Genomic DNA, 21,111 nt, shown 5'->3' on the forward strand with positions numbered 1-21,111 from the left:
GCCCAGAATGCCACCAACAACCACATCTATAGGGCTCCCAGTGCCAGGAATTAGCTTATTTGCCAAATTCATGTCATCATTCACATAATTTTCCCTCCCTCTTTCTTGTTTTGCCACTTTTCAGAAATCCGAAGCACTTTGCGACTTTGGCAATTCGGACCAATGTCATTCGGTTTGGTTCAGCATTTCCGAACTACCGAACTTTGGAACTTCGGCACTTGCTTGCTTTTGAATGTAGGGATGTATTTGTTAGACGTGCAATTTGTTTCGTTCCGAATGTACATTCAGACTAATTTCATGAAATTCGGACATTTGGATGCTTACGAATGTCCGAATTGCACGAAATTAGTCTGAATGTACATTCAGAACTAAACGAATTGCACACGTCTAACAAATACATCCCTGCATTCAAAAGCAATCACTACACACAAGCAAACCACTGCTTTTAAATGGCAACATTACATAAAAACACACACTACTCAGAAATACACCTCTACTATCACACACACACTCCATACAAAGCATGCTTATATTCAAAAAACACAAACACTGCTCAATGCTAAATACAACCCGGAAAGGATGGGCAAATGGTAGATCCGCAGTGTTTGGTGATATCCATGCGTTCCATTCTTCAAGAAGTAATTGGAAACAGTAGTAATGGGTCAGCGCTGATAGAACAAACTGGGAAAAGTGAAATTAAGGCAGCTTTCCTCCAAAAGGAAGGGAATACCTCTATCCCTATAGTATACAGTATAGTATATAGTATAGTGTACCTTTAATGAGGTACAATGAACACTTCAAGAAACATCACTCTGCAACGCAGCCAACGAGAAGTCTTTAGTTTGAGGACTACAAATCCCATGATGCTTTTCTTAGAAACTCAATTCTGAGCCAGCAGTATGAATATATAGAACAAGAACCCGTGCAGGGGTTCTATGTCTGCAGCCTATTGTGCTGACAGGATTTTGGGAATCTTTACTTATATAGAAGACAACTTGAGTGTTCTTTTTAAATATTATTTTGCAACTTTGCAAAAAATTATGTATGTAGATTATCTAAAAAGACACCTGTCAAAGTAATGTATTCTCTTTTTCCACAGAAAGTGCTAGATTTGCTCTAATGCCACTGAAAGACTAACACACCGTGTACAAGGGATTTCGCTTCATGTGGTTTTCTTATAAGACTTTACTGTCTGGACACTAACTTTAATATCTTACTCTTTCTTAAGGTTTATTTTGCCTTTTTATTGCTGCCGGTAATTTCTTTTTCAAACCGCTGCTGTTCCTGACTCCCCGCTGCTAGAAAGGCATTCTGGGTCAATTAGGCACCAGCAGGGAAACACGAGTAGTAGCAGCAGGGAAAGGAAATGAACAGCCCAAAATCCAACCACAAAGTATTTTTATAGAGAAAAAGTTGAGGCAAAATTTGTGGGTATTTAAACCCTCACAAAACTTTTTTTTTTTTTTTTTTAAATGGACTTTATTGAAAACGTACAACATAACAGATTGAAACACAAAGTAAAGCACAATAATGTGGAAATGATAACATGAATAAAATAATTATGTTATAAGAAAGCTGTTTTTTTTAAAATTATATATTTAAACAATCTTACTATCTTCAGAATGTATTAAATGAACTATTCCATTTTAATATGGCCGGGAACAGCGTATACATTTTGCCATAAGCTTATTAGAAAAACAATTAGGTGTGGCATGACCACTTCTATAAAGACAGATGAGCTGTCCCTAAATAAAAAGGGAATATGATAGTTATCTCTCTGCTTCAACTGGAATGGTAAAGACCCGTAACAAGTAAAGGAACACTAAACTGCCCAATTAAAAATAAAATAAAAATCACTATTTAGTAGATATATACCAATGAAAACATGCACACATTTAATTATGCACTGTTGCATTAGGGGTGTATATCCAAAACACTTGCAAAAGCTAGTTTTCTTGTCTTCTCTCCTTCTAACCCCACCCAGACTTTCTGTAGCTATCCATTTATTAAAGTGCCAATTTCTATTGAAACGATTGGATAAAGGAATGTTTGTGGTAACAGAGGTGCTTTAACCTATTGCAAAGTTAAGGGGGAAGCATTAACATATGCCCCTTCTCTCTGACAATCATTTAAGCTTATTCTGAATTTTAATTGTTTTTTTATTGCTTAATTCATTTTTCCTTTTTTTTTTCACAATGTGCAGTTGTCATGTTGGCTGACCAAAACCACCACTGAACTTACACCGCATGAAACTATTGATCATTTTGATATTGTAACTAGGAAGAGCTACCCTTATAAGAGCAAAATAACTGTGAATTCATTCATTTTACTTGTATTTCTATTGAGTGCAAATTAATTAATTTACTATTTTTTTATTATTAGGTTCATAGTGTGCGTTCTGCTTCATAAGCCTGCCTTTTTATTTTTATTGCTACAGATTGATCAGGATGGTCTGACTCTGTCCGAGAGAACTCTGTATCTAGGACAGGATGAGGACAGTGAGAAGGTGGTACAATCCCTCTTTTTGCTTTATCATTTCACAGACTCTTCACCTCACACTACTACCTTCCCACGCACACTCGGTACTTTGAATATAATGTGAAAATAATTGCCGTATTGCAGCTTAAACAGGGAAACTTATGAAAGCTGCCGTGTGCATGACTGCATGTATTAAAACACATTGCAGTGTATTTACATTGCATACAGGCATAATAAAATGACAATTTTGTCCAAAGTATAACTAATAAAATCCATCGCTTTACAACATATTCTTGGATTGAGGATGTTTCTGCCCTTAATGTCATTGAAGACTAAAACAGTGCATACTGCTTTTAGACTTATTTCGCTGTCTGACCAAATCATATCACTAAAAACGTCTGATTTCCTTCGTGTTTTTATACATGATGCCAAATTTAATAAGGTTAAGAAGTTGTTGTTTTTTCTGTTGCTCTGTGCTTCCATTAAGTTCATACCCAGCCGGAAGGCATCTATCTGTATAGTGCTCGATGTCATGATGTTGTTTTACTCTGAATATTTGAAACATGTTGTAGATGGGAGATGTATCTTGCATTCTGCAGATCTTGGCTGCCTATAAAGTTTTCATGCAGAAGATTCTCTCCCTTCTGGGTGCAGAAAATGTGCAAAAGAAGGTGCAAGAAATTCTGCACTTGGAACAACGGCTGGCCAACGTGAGTATTATGACAATTCGCGCACATAGAGAGGAGAGCTGAGATGCTGCATAGCTACTGCCTAAGGTCAATGGCTAAATGGGAGCTATGAAAAATCAAATAGTAGAGAATCAAATATGGGGGATGGCAAGGAAGGCAGTGGAACAGTTGTTCTCCCCACACAATTATTGTAGTCAGGATTTTAGACTGCTACCTTACAATACAATAATAACATATTATGTATAGTATTATTTTATTATTGTATTCTAGTTCATTCAGTGTTATTATGAAACATTTAAGAATTAAGAAAAGTAATATAGGAAATGTGTTGGGACTGTTTCCAATATTATTTATAAAACACACAATCATGGAAAATAAAGATAAAGACAAACAATAGCTGGAGGTCCAAGGGTGAACAGTCCTGGTGTAAATTAACCCATGTTAATGATTATTGTTTTGTTTGTTAAGATCACTATTTCAGAATATGATGATTACAGACGTGACATCAACGCCATGTACACTAAAGTCACCTTATCGCAGTTGCAGAAGATAACCCCACATGTGAGTAGAATATTGTAATGTTGTAAAACTATCATTAACCTATCCAGCTAACAGAAAAAAAATAAAAACTTAATTTTCTTGCACTCAGCTAATTTTCAGGTACTTACCCAAGCTTGGAAGATGCTCCATCTCATTAATGCTACCCTATATATACCTATATATATACACCATATTTACCTGTAGCTTGCCAATGTCATTTGCTGTAGCTTGCATTTTTTTCATTATTATTCTCAATGCATGTATTCACACATTTTTAATGTATATATGGTTGTTAATATTATGGAATATAGAACCTGTTTGAAAAAACACACTTTTCAAATGTATACATAAATGTCTGCTTTACCCACCACCTCTCTTTCTTCTTTCCTTTTTCCTCCTACCAGTAAATATCTTCTCCTAAGTCTTATATACACTGATTAGCCACAACATTAAAGTCACTGACAGTTGAAGTGAATAACATGGCACCTTTCAAGGGGTGGGATATATTAGGCAGCAAGGGAACATTCAGTTCTTGAAGTTCTTGTACCTACCAAAAGTGGTGCAAGGAAGGACAACCGGTGAACTGGCGTCAGAGTCATGGGCACCCAAGGCTCACTGATGCATATGGGGAGCAAAGGCTAGCCTATCTGGTCCGATCACACAAAAGAGCTACCGTAGCTCAAATTGCTGAAAACGTTAATGCTGGCCATGATAGACAATATGTATGGGCTGCGTAACCACAGATGAGTCAAAGTGCCCATGATGGCCCCTGTCCACTGCCAAAAGCGTCTTCAATGGGGACATGAGAGTCAGAACTGGACGAGGGAGCAATGGAAGAAGGTTGCCTGGTCTGATAAATCACGTTTTCTTTTAGGTTAGGTGGATGGCCAGATGCGTGTATTTAATTTAACCGGGGAAGAAATGAGAGATGGCAGCAGTATGCACTATGGGAAGAAGGCAGGTTGGCGAAGGAAGTGTTATGCTCTGGGCTATGTTTTGCTCTGAAGCTTTGGGTCCTTGCATTCCAGTGGATGTAACTTTGACACGTACCACCTACTTAGAGATTGTTGAAGACCATGTATTTCTGTACATCCCTTCATGGGAATGGTGTTCCTAGATGGCAGTGGTCTCTTTCAGCAGGATAATGCACACTGCCACACTGAAAAAAAATTGTTCAGGAATGGTTTTAGGAACATGACAAAGTGTTGCTTTGCATCCAAATTCCCCAGATCTCACTCTAATGAGCATCTGTGGGTTGTGCTTGAAATAAAATCTGATTCATGGAGGCCCCACCTCGCATCTTGCAGGACTTGAAGGATCTGCAGCTAATGTATTTTTGCCAGATACCACGGGACACATTTAAAGGTCTTATGGAGGTTCAATGCATCAGAGCAATTTTGTCAGCACAAGGGCAATCTACACGATATTAGGTAGAGGATTTTAATGTTGTGACTGATTAATGTACATTTCTGTGCACAGGCCTTCTTCCACCCCCTGGGCAGCTAACAGAAAAAAAAAGACATTTAATTTTCCCTAAGCATTACCTAGCGCTGGCTGATTGTAACAAAATCTAAGTGCCTTCGTCTGGGTTACTCATCGGAGGGTTACTCTCTGATGAGTAACCCAGACGAAACGCGCGCGTCAGGGGCTCTGGACGCTTAGTCGGCTTGTACCGGGGTTGTTGCATTAACACGAAGCCGTTATTTTGCTAGCTTAAATTGCATCTTTACCTAGGCGTTCTTTGAACAGTCCTGTTCTTTAGTTATGTGCTATCTATGGGGGAGTTAGAGAGGCATTGCAGGCATTTGATAAGGGGTGCCCTCGAAGGCACTTAGATTTTGTTACAATCAGCCAGCGCTAGGTCTGAGACACTTTATATATATATAATCCTAGTGGTTTCCTCTCACTGTCTCTTACCCTCCTGTTTTATAAGCACCTTTCTATCTTTGAAGTACTATTTCTCTGTCTATTGGTGCACTACATAGCTATTTTGGTAGTTTGTACACATGAGGCATTCCTTTCTAAAGGAGCAGACTCTTTACTGCAGGAGAGTTCTGAGAATATATGAATGCACACTACGTTCCCTCCTGTTATCCTGTGTAGCAATTGTTAAATTATGACTTATTAAGTAACTTTTTTCTTTCCACTACCATTTGCAATATTTAACATTTGAGAGTTTTGAGTTCGCTCTAGCTATACTTCAGGACATTATACAGCCTTGTGCTTTTAGTTTTTAGTATTACACTTCGTATTAATATATCTATTAAAAGTTACGTTTTATAGTTCATTCTACTGTGACAAATACCCATTTTGAGACATATATTGGTAGTTTTTTATTTTTGTTTTTGTCATGTCCACCAGTTACATTGTAAATATGCACGCTGTCTAACCAAGTACTTTGTTTGAAAGTGCCTAAATGGCTAGATTGCAGCTCACAGGCAGGGCCCTCTGTACTTTTTTTTTGTGATGTGTACATTGTACTGTTTTTTTGTTCCACCCAGTTGTACAGTGCTGCAGAATATGTTGGCTGTTTATAAATGCCAGTAATAATAATCTTACTTATAATAAAGGGAAACAGGATGCTGGATTAATTGGAAATAAACTACAATAGACAATGCAATTTTAGGCTAACTACACACTAAAGAGATGCCTTTAGTAGTCTCAGATGATAAAAATATGACCTTAAAAAATACATGCTATAAAAATTGATGGAGTTACTAAGAAATATTGCATTACAGTTTTAAACAAGTCGTCCTAAGAGATAATGACATTGTGAATGAAGTGCTAGCAGAAGGATTGGAAGAACAGTGAGGAAATTCAGTGCTTTTCTGTAACAGAGAACAGGACCCTCAAGAGATACACCTAGCACTCAATGTTACAGCTTAAACACTACATTTGTCTCTCCTGCCCTGAAGACTGATAGCCTGTAAGTAATTTGCCAAGAGGTTTCTACACTCCACTCTCTGGTGAATATAAATAACTCAGCTGCGTCTTGTTAGGTTCCTGAGATTTATTTGCAATCCTCCACCTCCACCTCGAACCCTGCCAAAAACAGAGCTATTAATGCAAAAACACATAATGGAAAATTGAAACACATTGGCGGCTAGAAGGGACTTGTATTTGGCAGCTGCCAGTCATCAGAGCCGATCAAGGTTATCTATACCTGAGGGTTTAGATTCATACAGAAATTATTCCCCAGCTCATTTCTATTGTCAGAGACCCAGGAGTAGAAAATGGTCCAAGCTCCTTTGTCATTTAGTTAGAATTAATACATTTCTTTTTTATAAGTCTTGTAAAACATGACTACAATTCATGTGCAAAATGACATGTTTGCTGATAGTGTAGATGTATTAAAAGCTTCAAATTCGTCTTTGAGGAAGTGACTAGGGATTTGTGGCAAGGAGTTTACAGCAAGCATGTCAAACTCGCGGCCCGCATGCAGCCCACAATGAATATCTTTGCAGCCCGCGAGCTGCGAGTTTGAGACATGCTTACTAAGACAGAGTAGGCACCTGCTCTCCTTACATTGCAGGTGCTTACTCTGCAAAAAATGTACCCGACCAGGGAGGAGAGGTCCCTGGCGGCAGAGAGGGAGCTCAGTCGTCCTGCTCCCTCGCGCGTGCCCTCTGTGGTGATGCCGGGTGCCGGAATATGACGTAATTCCAGCACCCGGAATCACTAAACTGTGCGCGTGAGGAGGAGGAAGACTGAGCTTCCGAGAGAAGATCCCCACTGGACCCCTCAAGGAGAGGCCCTACATCAGCTCCCAAAGGTAGGGAGCAATAAAGAAAATGGTGTTAGTGTGTGCAAGAATGTGGAAATGTGTTTGTGTGTGTGTCTGTCAGTGAGTGGGTGTCTGTCAGAGATTGTGTGTGTGTATCTGTCAGTGAGTGTGTCTTTTAGTGAGTGTGTGTGTGTGTGTGTGTCCGTCAGTGTGTTTTGGTCAGTGTTGCGATGACCGCGGCTGGACAGTGGAGAACCTGGTGCATGGAGGCACGCAACGCCACGTCACATTCACGTTTCTATGAAAATGTTTTTTTGCTGCCCACATAAACTTAAACCTTGTTTAAATGGCCCGTGCTAGCCTTTGAGTTTGACATGCTTGGTTTACAGGCAAGTTTAGGAAATTAGAGGAGAGTGTGAATGTTCCAAGTAATCTACTTTTTTTTCTTTTGATTAGTTGAGATGGAAACGTCTTCTTGACAGGATATTCCACGAGAATTTCTCAGAGGATGAAGAGATAGTAGTGTTGGCCACGGATTATATGCAGAAGGTGTCTGAGCTGATCCGCTCCACCCCAGCAAGGTGAGGTGAAAAGTACATATCACGGTAATTGTGACATCTGTTCTGTAAATTGAATTAGGATGTTGCAAAAAAGTAGCATGCCATATACAGCTGTAATTGATTAGATACTTGTGTTTGAGATGCCAACAGAAAACATGAATTTCCAATATTTAAATGCAGGAATTTTTTGTATTTAGATGTATGAAATCCTGAAATCTTCAGATATATAAAATAATAATAGAGTACAGACACAGCAAGAGGGCAGTGCAACAGTACTATATCTTTATGTCAGAACTGTACTAATACTTTACTGATTAAATCTATACACCGACAGTATTAAAGGCGTATGAAAAAGAATTGTCTTGTAGCAATATATAGTTATTTATAATATTGTGATTTGGTTACTAAATAAACTAGGAGTAGCAATATCTCAATAGTATGCCTCACACATCCTACATTTTTTAATTTAAGGCAACATATTAAAAATAATAAATGCACAACAGGGGGTGGAGCCTGACCTTCAAGCCAAGCAGACGTGCTGTGCTTGAGCTCTTTCATTTTTGGCAGCATTAGGTGTATTAATCCCGGCTATCGCACGTAAACATCACCCAACACGCATTTGTCAACTCAGGGGTGCCTGGGCAAACAAATTGCTAGTTTTCTTAAGAATTTCTATTACTGGATGCCCGGGCAAGCCTATTGCAGCCTACTGGAGGTGAAGCTGGGGAGAGGCGGCCAATTTCCTTGCTCTTAGACACGTAGTTGGGACCCGCAGTCCTCCTACCTCCTCTACTTTGGACCAGTGGGGTATATCCTGAACCCCTCTGCCATTGCACCCACCTTCATAAGAGCATATTCGCGACTATCTTTCACTCCAACTCACAGGACACGAGTTAACTGCAGAAGACTTGCCACAACTCCATAACACTCTCTGGATGTGGCAATACAGTCAGCAAGCATAAACTTCAGTGGATAAGAGAACCTTATGCCCAGAGGCAGAGAGGCCTACTCTGGGCAAAACAAACAAAACGCAGCTTCTACAACCTCTTACTTACCTACTTGTAGCAAGAAACACCCACGACTTGTCTACCTTGCATCATTCACACAGGTGGAAGATGGTCCGTGCAAAGCAGCGACTGCCACCTACATCCTCCGACCTCCCCTTGAAAGTGATAGACTTGCACTCTAGAAGTCACAGAGTATGTGGTTTACTGATGCAGACCCTCACACAGGCCTGGGCTGGAGGGGCATCCTGTCCCGGAGCGATACCTTTCACGTAGGAGAAGTGGCACTGCTAAGGAGAAGTGTCACTGCCACTTATGGGTATCAACTGAACTGGCTTTCAGAAATGAGTTGATTCTTCACACAATATTCATGAATGTCATTTATATTTGCCTTTAAAAGTTATCCAAAAAAGTCATTATTTTTATTTTTTATTGTTCTTTTCTCTCTTTTTATTGTGGTATGGAGATTTACTGTCTTAAGTCCTTGGAGTTATACTCTCGATGATGCCGAGCATTGACTACTATCTCCTCTGTTTATAGCATTCGCCTCTATATGTTCACTGGAATCTAGTGATTTGTAGCATAGTGAGTCTAGTAAGTTGTTTGAACAGCATATCGTAATGTGGAGTACTGCTTTTTGTTCAAAATAGACATGTTTTCTTAGCTTGTTCTCTTTTTATCCTTCTTACCAAAATGTGTTTATTGTCAAATGCTATTTTAATGTTTTATTATGTTTGACATGAGTCTGCTTCTGCTGTTGTGGCATTGCAGGCATCTTTGTAATACTTGGCACAGGAAAAAAAAAAGAGTGACAAAAAAATGAATAAATGCTCAATAAGAAATAAGGATGATTTAAATAATTAAATAAATAAAAACATAATTTCAACATGTGATTTGTATCACTATAGAGTTAGACTTACAGTGATATATTTTGCAATGTGATTATCATTTAGGATCAGTCAGTATTTAGTGAATCAGTACATTAGTCTAGACCAGGGGTAGTCAACCTTTTTATACCTACCTTGTGGTTTGAAAGCCACGTGCAGATATCTTTCTACACCTGTAGTCTGAGCCAGCTTAAGGAAAGTGGCTCAAGCCCATGTGAGTGAGACCTTTGATAATTTCATTTATATTAAGGCTTAAAGGGACACTCCAGGCACCCAGACCACTTCGGCTCATTGGAGTGGTCTGGGTGCCAACTCCCACTACCCTTAACCCTGCAAGTGTAATTATTGCAGTTTTTTTTAAACTGCAATAATTACCTTGCAGGGTTAAGTCCTCCCCTAGTGGCTGTCTATTAGACAGCCACTAGAGGGACTTCCTGCTTCATAGCACAGGTTTTCTGTGCTAGAGCGTCGCTGGACGACCTCACGCTGTGTGAGGACCTCCAGCGTCGCTCTATTCCCCATAGGGAAGCATTGAAATTCATTTTCAATGCTTTCCTATGGGGTGTGCTAATGCGCATAAGCGCGGCATTGCCGCGCATAAGCGCAGCATTGCCGCGCATGCACATTAGGTCTCCTCGGCCGGCGGGCGAGATCAGTCTCGCCCACCGGCCGACGTAAGTAGAAGGAGGAGCGGCGGGGGAGGAGGAAGCAGTGACGTGGGACCTGTCGCTGCCCCTGGTAAGTCACTGAAGGGGTTTTCACCCCTTCAGCAACTGGGGATTGGGGGGTGGGAGGGAGAGGGACCCTCCAGTGCCAGGAAAACGGATCGTTTTCCTGGCACTGGAGTTTCCCTTTAACTTTACTACCCTATTTGCGTTTTTTCCTGTTTTTTTTTTTTTTTATGTTAATTGCAGGAGTGACCAAAGCATTGACAAATCGATTGATCAAAGAGTGCAGATAAGGGTAATGTGTCATTCAATGTAGTGTGCTCTCACCTTTTCATTGTTTTTATGTAATTCACTTGTATGTGTTTGAGTGGCTCACATAGGTGATCGTAGCACCTTCTTTACTTGGTCTATTTTTTAACCTTATATTTTTTACTTTGTTTAGATAATCTACTAGTTGAGGAAATAGCTAAAATGACAATGAAGTTATCATCATGGGTGACTTTAATCTTCCTGATGTGAATTGGAAAACCAAAATAGCTGCTTGTGCCGGGAGCACACATATTATAAACTCCCTACTGGGATTGTCTCTAAAACAAGTCGTTGAGGAGTCAACTCGTAAAGAGACCATACTAGATTTAGTGCTAACAAATTGAGATTTGGTATCTGATATTGCTGTAGGTGAAAGTTTTTAGGATCCAGTGATCCTCAGTAGGTGTGGTTTAATATTAGAACAGTGACTGAGTCACACCACACAAAAACAAAAGGTTTAGACTTTAGAAAAGCAGACTTTTCTAAAATTAGAATATGTGTAAAGGAGTCATTATCAGACTGGAGCAATTTAAATGGAGTCCGAGAGAAATGGGATTATTTAAAAAGTTGCACTGCTGAAGGCAACACAAAATTGCATTAGGCTTGTCAGTAAAAACAAAAAATTCAAGAAACCACTGTGGTACTCCGCAGATGTGGCCAAAATAGTAAAAAAAAACAAAAAGTTAGGATTTAGTTATTATAAAAAAAAACAGAGTGAGGAATACAGAATGATCTATAAGATTAGGCAGAAAGAGGCTAAGCAAGTTATAAGAGCTTCCAAAGCACACACAGAAAAGAAAATAGCACAATCAGTAAAAAAAAAGGGGACAAATTTTTTTTCAGATACATAAATGAGAAAAGGAAAGTAAAACTAGGATTAGTTAGATTCAAAACAAAAGAAGGAAGGTATGTAGAAGAGGATAAATGTCTAGCTGACTGCCTCAACAAATATTTTTGTTCAGTATTTACAGATGAAAATAAAGGAAAGGGGCCTCAGTTAGGAAAAAGGACAAATTAGTCATTTGTTACATGTGAGTTTACAGAGGAAAAGGTTGTATTTCAACTGTCAAAAGTAAAGACAAATAAGTCAATGGGACCAGATGGAATACACCCAAAGTTATTAATATAGCTTAGTGGTGTACTAGCAAAACTATTAACAGATTTATTTAACCAATCATTGTTAACAGGACTAGTTAGCGAATGTTGTGCCCATTCACAAGAAAGGTAGTAGGGAGGAGTCGGGCAACTATAGGCCAGTACTTCAGTGGGGAAAGTAATGGAAACCATGTTAAAAGATAGGATTGGTAAACATCTAAAATCACATGGATTTCAAGATCAGAGACAGCATGGGTTTACTTCAGGGAGATCATGCCAAACTGATCTTATTGTTTTTTTTTGATTGGGTAACTAAAATAATTTATCAGGGTGGTGCAGTAGACATTGCTTACCTAGATTTCAGTAAGGCTTTTGACACTGTTGCGCATAGAAGGCTTATCAATAAACTGCAATCTTTAAGTTTGGATTCAAATATTGTTGAATGGGTAGGGCAGTGCCTGAGTGACAGGCAACAGAGGGTTGTTGTCAATGGAGTATATTCAAAGCATGGGCTTGTCACCAGTGGGGTACCTCAGGGATCTGTACTTGGACCCATTATCTTTAATATTTTTGTTAGTGATATTGCAGAAGGTCTTGATGGTAAGGTATGTCTTTTTGCTGATGATACTAAGATATGTAACAGGGTTGATGTTCCAGGAGGGATAAGCCAAATGACAAATGATTTTGGGTAAACTAGAAAAATGGTCGGAGTTGTGGCAACTGACATTTAATGTGGATAAGTGCAAGATAATGCATCTTGGACGTAAAAACCCAAGGGCAGAGTACAGAATATTTGATAGAGTCCTAACCTCAACATCTGAAGAAAGGGATTTAGGGGTGATTATTTCTGATTACTTAAAGGTAGGCAGACAATGTAATAGAGCAGCAGGAAATGCTAGCAGAATGCTTGGTTGTATAGGGAGAGGTATAAGCAGTAGAAAGAGAGAAGTGCTCGTGCCATTGTACAGAACACTGGTGAGACCTCACTTGGAGTATTGTACGCAGTACAGTACTGGAGACCGTATTCTCAGAAGGATATTGATACGTCAGAGAGAGTTCAGAGAAGGGCTACTAAACTGGTTCATGGATTGCAGGATAAAACTTACAAGGAGAGTTTAAAGAATCTTAAAATGTATAGCTTGGAGGAAAGACGAGACAGGAGGGATATAATAGAAACATTTAAATACATAAAGGGAATCAACACAGTAAAGGAGGAGACTATATTTTTTTTTTTGTCAATCTTTCTTTTATTAAGGCACGGATGAAGGGTACAGAATAAAGAAAGGGAAATGCAAGGGTTTTCACAGAATAGGATCGATACAACGATAGCACCGTTAGATACATTTCCACATTTTTTCAATGCCTCATTTTTATATTTTTGAGAGTCGCTTAGCGTACATTTATCTTAACTAAACATAAAACATGACTAAGTAGTTGTATATATATATAACAAGAGGAGAGCAGGCTATTAAACACTGTTGATTGATCCATATCGGAATTCCAGTGAAACTCGTGACACTCAAGTAACCATAGCTAAGGTTCATCAAAGTGTTATATTAGCAAGTTATCTCAATGTATGGCTATTGCCGTCTGAAGCTTTACAAGAAAGAAGTACAGTGGGCTATAGCCCACCAACTAGGGGCTATGACTAGTAAAGCTTGTTCTGATGTCGCTTTGTCGTCTGGGGTGTAAGACCCCCTAACGAGAGTCATCTATGTATCTTAGGACAATATACAAGAAAAGAAAAGAAAGCTAAGTTGCTAACTGATTAACGGAACGATCTGTAAACTAAGTAAAATAAATAAGAATAATATTGTGACTATTACTGTGGTGATCATCTGCTGAAACAAACGAGGTATCTATTTCTATGTAGAGGTGCACAGGGAGGTTTCAGCGCTTAGTAAATGATCCCCTTGTTGGTAGTAAGGGTGTCTAAATATTAAGGACAATTAAGCACCATATACCATACATAAGGAAACTTAAAAATAAGATGAAAAATCAAAAAATAAGAACAACTATGGTCCAGACTATTTGTGGAAAAATACCAGTATAATGGGAGATTGAAGGTCTGCATAACCTGAGTGTATCTTAGGGGCTCATCAGGGAGGGGAGAGTACTGGAATATGGGACCTTAGCGGTTAGTCTGGATTGCTGGTTGTCGTCTGTTAGCTGGGGGTCTAGTGTATTCCTTAACCGGAGGGGACTCCGGGGGGGAGGGTGCTAGGGAGTAGGCCTACGTGGGGCCCTTTCATGGACATCGCTATTAGTAGGGCTATGGTGGGCACAGACTTTTTCCGGGGCATTCGTCTAATCGGTGCAGTGGGGGTAGAAGTGGGGGTGTTCAATACGAAGGTCGGGTCAAAGGAGTACTAGATTCTCAATCTATGGCTGAGGTGTGATTCCCTATGTCACTGCTCCATGTTCATGTCGGGGGACAAAGGGGGTGACGTTGTCAACGTCCCATGTCCCACTCGTAGCTTGGGCCTTCCGCACTTGCGGGGCGTCTCCTATGCCAAGCACTGTCAGAAAGGTGCTGGCCTCCGCCACATCGGTGGCCTTGAACTGGATGCCTTCTTTAATTACTGTGAGTGATCGAGGGGCAGTCCATCTATATGTTATCCCTTCTTCTTGTAGCCTTTGGGTGATGGGTTTCATGGTCTTTCTCCACATTAGAGTGGTGCGTTGAAGGTCTTGGAAGAGTGAGATCTTGTGGGTCTCAAAGTCCATAGGTGATTTATTATGGATAGCTCTCATCAAGGCTTGTTTGTCTTGCCTCGTTCCGCATCGCAGTATAATGTCCCTGGGTGCTGCAGGTGGCGCCCTAGGGGATTTTGCGATACGGTAAGCGCCGTCGTGTGTGAATTGCTTCGCCTGTTTTGCTGGGAGCAATGTAGTTATTAGGCGTCTTATGAGGTGCGGCAATTCCTCCGCTGTTACTGCTTCTGCGACCCCTCTGATCTTTATATTCTTCTGGCGGGTCCTTTCATCCAGTAAGTCTAGTCTCAGAGACATGTGTGAGTTTTGCTCTTGTAGTTTCCTCACGGTGTCCCTCACCTCTGCCAGGTTGCTTTGCAGGTCAGCTATGTTTGTGTCCGATGCCTGGATGCGGGCAGTGACCGCCCGTACCTCGGTCCGCACTGCTGCTATGTCTGCGGCAAACAGTTTTTGGATTCTGTCGAAGAGGTTATCAATGTCATGTTTTGTTGCAGGTTCAGTGTTGGCTGGGGTTTGTGGGGATGGGGGCCCTTCTGTGGGTGGTCCCTGTGTATTTTCACTCACCCCTGCTGTCATCTGGTAGTTATAGGCCTCTGGTTCGCCTGTTCCAGCTCTTTGGGCCTGGGTGTGTGTTGAAGCAGCTTGCCGATGTCCTGTGAGTCATGAGGAATGGGTGCCTGAGATTTGTGGGATTTTTTGCCCATCTCTTCTGGCTCTGGTGCCTGCGCTTGCTGTTGATCGGGTGTAAGCCAGTCTGTATCCCACCAGGCCGCTGTTGCATGCGGCCTGTATTTCTGGCTGGCCGCGTGGGAGACCCTTGGGGGCCGACGTTTCTGTTTTGCACCCTGTTGAAAGAAAGGCATCGATGTGTGCCTTACGCTCTCCTGGAGCTGATTCTGGTCGCCCCGGTAGTCGGGGTGTGCTCATTTAGGCGTTATTCGCTAGTTTCGTAGGAGGAGACTATATTTAAAAGAAGAAAAACTACCACAACAAGAGGACGTAGTCTTATATTAGGGGGCAAAGGTTGAAAAATAATATCAGGAAGTATTACTTTACTGAGAGGGTAGTGGATGCATGGAATAGTCTCCCAGCTGAAGTGGTAGAGGTTAACACAGTAAAGGAGTTTAAGCATGCATGGGATAGCCATAAGGCTATCCTAACTATAAGATAAGGCCACGGACTAATGAAAGTATTTAGAAAATTGGACAGACAAGATGGGCCGAATGGTTCTTATCTGCCGTCACATTCTATGTTTCTATGTAGGGGCTAGCTGTTGCAGCCTCTCCTGCCTTCTCTGACTCCTGACTCTCTCCTGGCCTGCCCACTCGTCACAGCCACCTTCCCCTTCCCGCACGGCTCCTGTCTCTGGGAGGAAGTGACTCGAGGCACACACTTACTCATTGGATGCAGGGGCAGGTCCAGAACCGAATCTCGGGAGAGGCACTTGGAGATTATTTACAGGGACAATCCAAGCACAATAACCACTACAGCTCTCTGCATGTGTGTGTGTGTGGGGTGATGTGTGTGTGTGTGAGATGTGCAGGGTCTGTGTGTGAACAGTGCAGTTTGTGTGCTGGGGTGCAATGTGTATGAGGGGTGCAGTGTGTGTGTGAGAAGTATAGTGTGTTTGAGGGGGCAGTGTGTTTGTATAGAGGGACAGTATGTGTGCGATTGCACTTGCTTATAGGATGTCGATAAGCAAGTGGCACAGTCAGGTTGTTAAAGGCACACAGAGCTTATCCGGGCCCCTTCTGACAAAGGCCCATCGGGTGGCCCTAAGCCAGTGGGCCTCCTTAGTGTATGAGCCGCACAAAATGCTTTGGGCTGTATGTTGTGCAGGCCTGTAATAGGTTCTACCTAATTAATCAGAAAATCAGTACTGGAAGGAAATTGCACTGATTCCTCTGTATAAAAGATCTATCCTATTTTGAAAATTGGATTCACAACTTATACTAGCCCCGCAATAGAAGGGAATAAATGCTTTTCTGATTGATTTGGTTCATTTAGAAAATTCACATTATAATGCAATAAGAAATTAAACATATTTGCACCACTGGTCTGCCTGACTATGGTCTCTGGGTTTGGACTTTCCTATCAGGGTTTAGTGGTCACCTTGCTGGTTTTCAGCAACTTTCTAGAGGATCTCTTACAAAAGACATACTACACCTCTATTTTCCTTTCTTTTTGTGTGTGCATTGTATCAGTGTACACTGATCAGCTACAACATTAAAACCAATGGCCTAATATCGTTTAGGTTCCCCCTCGTGCTGCCAAAACAGTTCTGATGTGTTGAGGCATGGACTCCATAAAATCTCTAAACGTGTCCTGTGATATCATCAGATCCTTTAAGTCCTGCAATTTGTAAGGTGAGGCATCCATGGATCAGATTTCTTTTTCCATGACATTCCACAGATGCTTAATCTGATTGAAATCTGGAGAATTTGGAGGCCAAGGCAACACCTTAAACTCTTGTTTATGAACAGTTTTTGCAGTGTTGCAGGTGCATTATCCTGCTGAAAGAAGTCACTGCCATTAGGGAACACCACTGCCATGAAGGGATTTACAGGGTCTGCAACAATCTGTAGGTAGATGGTATGTGTCAAAGTAACATCCACATGGATGCTTGGACCCAAGGTTTCCCAGAAGAACGTTGCATAGCACTACCTCCACCAGCCGGCCTTCTTCCCATTGTTCATCCTGCTGGCATCTATTCCCAAGGTAAATGACACACATGTGTCTGGCCATCCTAATCTAAAAGAAAACATGATTCATCAGACCAGACAAAATCATATTTAGCTGTTTTTTTTCAGCCTGCAGTGCATTGGTCTCATTCAAACCTATAAGCTTTTAAAATGAGGCAGGTGTCTCAAATTGATCCATGTCCCTTTGCATAAGTTTTTTATTTATTTATTTTTTATTAGCTGGCTCTATAATCTCCCCCCACCTTTTGGAAAAACTAGAGGTGATCTGCTGCTCCTAAATGAGAAAATATTATGTATTTATTCCTCTTGATTTCTCATGCTCTCAGTGGCACAGTTGTTTTGAAGTTATGTGCATTTATGTGTTTTACTGTTTCTTTAAAATCAGAACCTCAGTCCACTTTACTCTATTATGTGACACATGGTACTGTGAGATATATGCGCTTATATTATTTTATGTTTTGAAAAGTATCTCGCTTTTTAACCTCATGTGGACTGATTTTTTGAAAAAGCAAAAAAGAAATCTGATCCTCTGTGTTAAAGTATATTCCATCAGATTTGTGCACCTCCACGATTAAAGCCCATTAAATATACTGAGCTAATATAAAAAAAAAAATATGTATTTGCAAAAAAAGGTATAAATATCATCCATTAGGAATGGGCTATGCAATAGATAATGCAAAAGAAAATAAATCCGTAAAAGACACAAAAATAAATCATTGTAAAAAACTTGTAAAAGTCAGAATTGATCATTTTCACAAAAACAAGAAGCAAATCCCAGAGAAGGCACAGATTATTCACTGGCACTTTGACAAATATCCCTCACTGACTCATTTAGTCACTCCATTTCCCATATAAAAGCACAATATTTTTTTTTCTTGTTTACATGTCTCATAAAATTTTATAGCATTCTTCTGAAAAACCTGGATGAGCTTTTATTGCTCTGGTTTCTCTTCTCTGAAGGTTTAATTTGTTCCTCCCCTTCAGGTGAAAGGGGGAAGCAACCCATTCTCCCTTGTCAGTATTGCTTTCCTAGGGATCCAGTAACTTTGATAGATACCACTGCTCAATGCTTCCTGTATGTCTAATGGAAGAGCAAGATTATGACAAATACTTTACAGACATTAATAATAATCAATTATTAGTTTAGGCCAGGAATGGATAATATTGGCAGTGTGAACTACATTTCATATGACAGGTCTACAACCAGTCCCGATTTTGTCAAGACAGTCCCAATGTTCAGGCCCTGTCCCCTCATCCCAATTTGATCTTTGCTGTCTCACTTTTGGAGATTGGAAAAGGAAATTGTCCCTAACAAGTATAGCATAAGAGCATTATTAGACCTGCTCTCCCTCTGCTCAGGGAATTAGGACCCTACAGAGAGTACTAAAACAGTGGTCCCTGCATGGTCCAACCTTGGTGGACTAGCCTACTTGACTGGCAGGCAGACTGGCTGACCTGTTAGTCTACGTGTGAGCCCACCCATTTCCAGGAGGTCTGCCCCCTTTGGGCGGAGTCAGTGACACAGATCATATCACTGGTCTGCCCCCCTTTTACCTCTCCTACTGATGTCCCACTTCACAGGATGCCATGAGACTCAGACAGCCTTTTTTGAAAAGGATTCATATTCTGCACATGAATTTAGCTTGGCAACTGATTCCTTTGTTGTAATACAATAAGTAACAAAACAAATGCTGCCGAATATAAATTAGATCACTGTCTCTTGGCACAGAAGAAGATAATGCTGCTGCTTATTGTGCGGAGTTTCCTGGGGCCTGATGAATATGATTTGCCTTTGCCAAAACTTGGGAACCCACAGTATTTTAGATCCGATGCCTTTGCTCTCTGAGGATAGGAGACTATAGTTCATGGTATTTAACCCCTTAAGGACCAAACTTCTGGAATAAAAGGGAATCATGACATGTCACACATGTCATGTGTCCTTAAGGGGTTAAGGTGTCAATCATCACTGGTTTACTTGCCAAATATTTGACTATATTATTTGACTATATTAATTCCAATCAATGAAGGAAAATACTTGGTTTCTTTTCTGATCGATTAATTGCTAATCTCTATTTTAATTTTCCAATGATGACTTATTTGTTGGTGTACTTGAAGGGGAAGGGTTAACTCTGTACAACATACTGACTGATTTATAATGCATTATGGCTGTCTGGGGAAGAGATGGAAACCAGCTGGGCAAGTGTAGATTGGCCAGTCTGAGTACAGACCATAGATATGCTCAGTCAGATCCTAATGTTTATTTCTGAAGTAATCTTTTTCTGTGGCAATAGAATGTCTGAACCTAGAATTTTAATCTATAATAGTTCAAAACGAACTCTACTTAAAGCATTACTGTCCCTCCCTCCCCACTCTGAAAAAATAGTAAAAAATAGAATCTTTGTGAAATAATCATTTTGACTATGTTTTAATTTCACTAAAATTAAACCCAGTCAACAGAAATACTGAGACAAAGTAGAGACAAAGTTGTCTCTGTATATTTCCTACGCCTCACACTTCTAGACACTGGGCAAGTTACTAGAAGTTTCAATCCTCCCAGCCGTACAGGAGGCGTGATCTTGCAGGATTTTTCATAGACCTCAATGCGGAACTCTTGCACATGCAAGTCATCTCCTGGTGCTTCAAGTGGACCCATTGGAGGAAGATGGCGGCGCCTACGTGTGACATATTCAGGTAAGAAAATCTCACCTTTACTCCCCCCCGGTCACAAGTGGTGGTGTCAGTCTCGGGTATCTATACAAATTCTGCAAAGTCCCCAGACGATGACAGTGCCGCTTTAAGGAATTCCTTCAATGATATACTGGAGGTAGACTGTCAGGATTGTAATGTAAGTGTTGTCAGTTCAATTGGCTTTATTTCTAATTTTGTTCGTAGTTTTTTTTGGGTTTTTTTTTTACTTACTAATGTTTCCAATTTCAGTTCAGTGAAAATGCCTACCAGACCAGTTGGACAGACTGGCTGACAGTAGGGACAGTTGCCCTATATCATCAAGTCTTATATTTCCAAATGTTGTTTTCTGTCCTGATAATTTTAATAATTTTATATTTTGACACAATGCATTATTGTTGTTGTTGTTGCCGCCGTTGTTGTTATTATTGTACTTTGACAGCCATCTTGATATTCCATATGAATACAACAAGTCAGTAGATTAGGTTTACAGAAAGAGATGGTGTAACCAATGTATCATGATCTTAAAACTGCACCAGCTGCCACTGTTGCTAACCCTCTTGCCCTTTAAATTTAATTTGTATTTACTTAGAGGACCACTATAGTGCCAGGAAAACAAACTTGTTTTCCTGGCACTATAGTGTTAATAGGTCCCCCCCACCCTCATGGCCCCCTCTCCCGCCGGGCTTAAGGGGGAGAGACGTCATCGGCTGAATGCGAATGCGAGGCAAGAGCCGCACGCGCATTCAGTCAGTCCATAGGAAGCATTCTCAATGCTTTCCTATGGACGCTGGCGTCTTCTCACTGTGAAAATCACAGTGAGAAGCGCTGAAGCGCCTCTAGTGGCTGTCAATGAGACAGCCACTAGAGGCTGGATTAACCCATATGTAAACATAGCAGTTTCTCTGAAACTGCTATGTTTACAGCATTCATGGTTAACCCTAGATGGACCTGGCACCCAGACCACTTCATTGAGCTGAAGTGGTCTGGGTGCCTATAGTGGTCCTTTATTTTCTCATACTTTTTCCATATGGTAATTAATTTCCTGCACTTTC

At 40.6% G+C, this 21,111-nt stretch overlaps 1 protein-coding gene across 1 annotated transcript in view; it reads left to right on the forward strand.

The window, feature by feature from the left end:
• Window positions 1-21,111, forward strand: part of ECEL1 (endothelin converting enzyme like 1) — a 187,090-nt gene that overhangs the window by 56,928 nt on the left and 109,051 nt on the right. The window contains exons 3-6 of the mRNA XM_063442842.1: window positions 2,438-2,506; window positions 3,078-3,188; window positions 3,636-3,728; window positions 7,888-8,012. Of these exons, the coding sequence (XP_063298912.1) occupies window positions 2,438-2,506; window positions 3,078-3,188; window positions 3,636-3,728; window positions 7,888-8,012 (398 nt within the window). The remainder of the gene's footprint in view (window positions 1-2,437; window positions 2,507-3,077; window positions 3,189-3,635; window positions 3,729-7,887; window positions 8,013-21,111) is intronic.

This window comes from Pelobates fuscus, chromosome 2 (assembly GCF_036172605.1).
Source record: "Pelobates fuscus isolate aPelFus1 chromosome 2, aPelFus1.pri, whole genome shotgun sequence".
NCBI classification, from domain to species: domain Eukaryota; kingdom Metazoa; phylum Chordata; class Amphibia; order Anura; family Pelobatidae; genus Pelobates; species Pelobates fuscus.